The 1,378-nt window shown below is 40.9% G+C and overlaps 1 protein-coding gene across 1 annotated transcript in view; it reads right to left on the bottom strand.

Annotated features, from left to right (window-relative positions):
- LOC105511664 (WD repeat-containing protein 35-like) overlaps positions 1-1,378 on the bottom strand; it is a gene marked incomplete at its 3' end in the record, with an annotated part of 85,666 nt that overhangs the window by 67,116 nt on the left and 17,172 nt on the right. The window contains 1 exon segment of the mRNA XM_011941840.1: positions 520-665. Within this exon segment, the coding sequence (XP_011797230.1) occupies positions 520-665 (146 nt within the window).

Here is a 1,378-nt window from a genome sequence, read left to right as displayed (position 1 = left end):
GTACATTTATGAAAACAATGCTTGTATTTTAATGTAGCATCACTTAAGATTAATTATTAAATTTTCTTCAAATAATTGATTACTTTGCAACAAATCAAAAGTATTAGAAGTTTGGAGGAAGGACAGACAGATATGTATGTTTAACATCTAAACACATGTAAAATATCGCACTAAAAATCCAAAAAATTAATCTGAAACAACTATATTACACTAAATACTACTCAAAAGCTGGCTATGAAAAGAGACACATATTCGGATCACAGAGAATTCAAAATAACTGCTCCATGGTGATTTCTTATGTCAAACTTCTCGTTTTCTGAATGCATAAAATTGTAACTTCTATTTTATAATTATAAAACTATAAGATTATAAAATTCCATGATAAAACACAACAAAGATTTATATTATGAAGATGAAATGTCCCTAAAAGAAATTACACCATTTCCTTTGTTCTTTTTTCCCCTACCTTACTCACCGCACATTTAAATAGAAAGAAAGAACAAATTTGAATGCATTTACCTCACCAAACGGAGTGTAAAACTGCACAGTGTTCACATATTTGTCCTGCGTGGCCGCCTTCTGGAAGCCCGCCACAGCTAACACACTGCCCATGTGGTTCCACTGGATGCCTACTACGTACATGCCAGTGTCAATCAAAACGGGATCTAGTCAAAAAGAGAAAAATGAGGTCACTGTGGGAAAAGACGTAGCCTATAGAATGTTATACTCTTAACAACAACTTTTAAATACTTTTAAAACTTTCCACGTTTTTAAAAAAACAGGGCTGGGTACAATGGCTCACGCCTATAATCCCAACACTTTAGGAGGCTGAGGCGGGCGGATCACTTGAGTCCAGGAGTTTAAGATCAGCCTGGGCAACATGGCGAAACTCTGTCTCTACGAAAAATACAAAAATTAGCCAGGGGTGGTGGTGCACACCTGTGGTCCCAGCTCTTCAGGAGGCTGACATGAGAGGATCCCTGGAGCCCTGGAGGCCAAGGCTGCAGTGAGCCAAAAATGCACCACTGCACTCCAGCCTCGGCAACAGAGCAAGACCCTGTCGCAAAAAAAAAAAAAAGATTAAAACTTAGAAATTGAGGCCAGGCACAGTGGTTCACGCCTGTAATCCCAGCACTTTGGGAGGCTGAGGCAGGTGGTTCACGAGGTCAGGAGATCGAGACCATCTTGGCTAACATGGTGAAACCCCATCTCTACTAAAAATACAAAACATCAGTCAGACGTGGTGGCATGCACCTGTAGTCCCAGCTACTCGGGAGGCTGAGGTAGGAAAATCGTTTGATCCTGGGAGGCAGAAGTTGCAGTGAGCCAAGATCGTGCCACTGCACTCCAGCCTGGGTGACAGAGTGAGACTCTATCT

Source organism: Colobus angolensis, unplaced genomic scaffold (assembly GCF_000951035.1).
Source record: "Colobus angolensis palliatus isolate OR3802 unplaced genomic scaffold, Cang.pa_1.0 Scaffold201, whole genome shotgun sequence".
Lineage (NCBI taxonomy): Eukaryota > Metazoa > Chordata > Mammalia > Primates > Cercopithecidae > Colobus > Colobus angolensis.
Note: the sequence above shows the minus strand (reverse complement) of the source record. Positions and strands in the feature narration are given on the sequence as shown.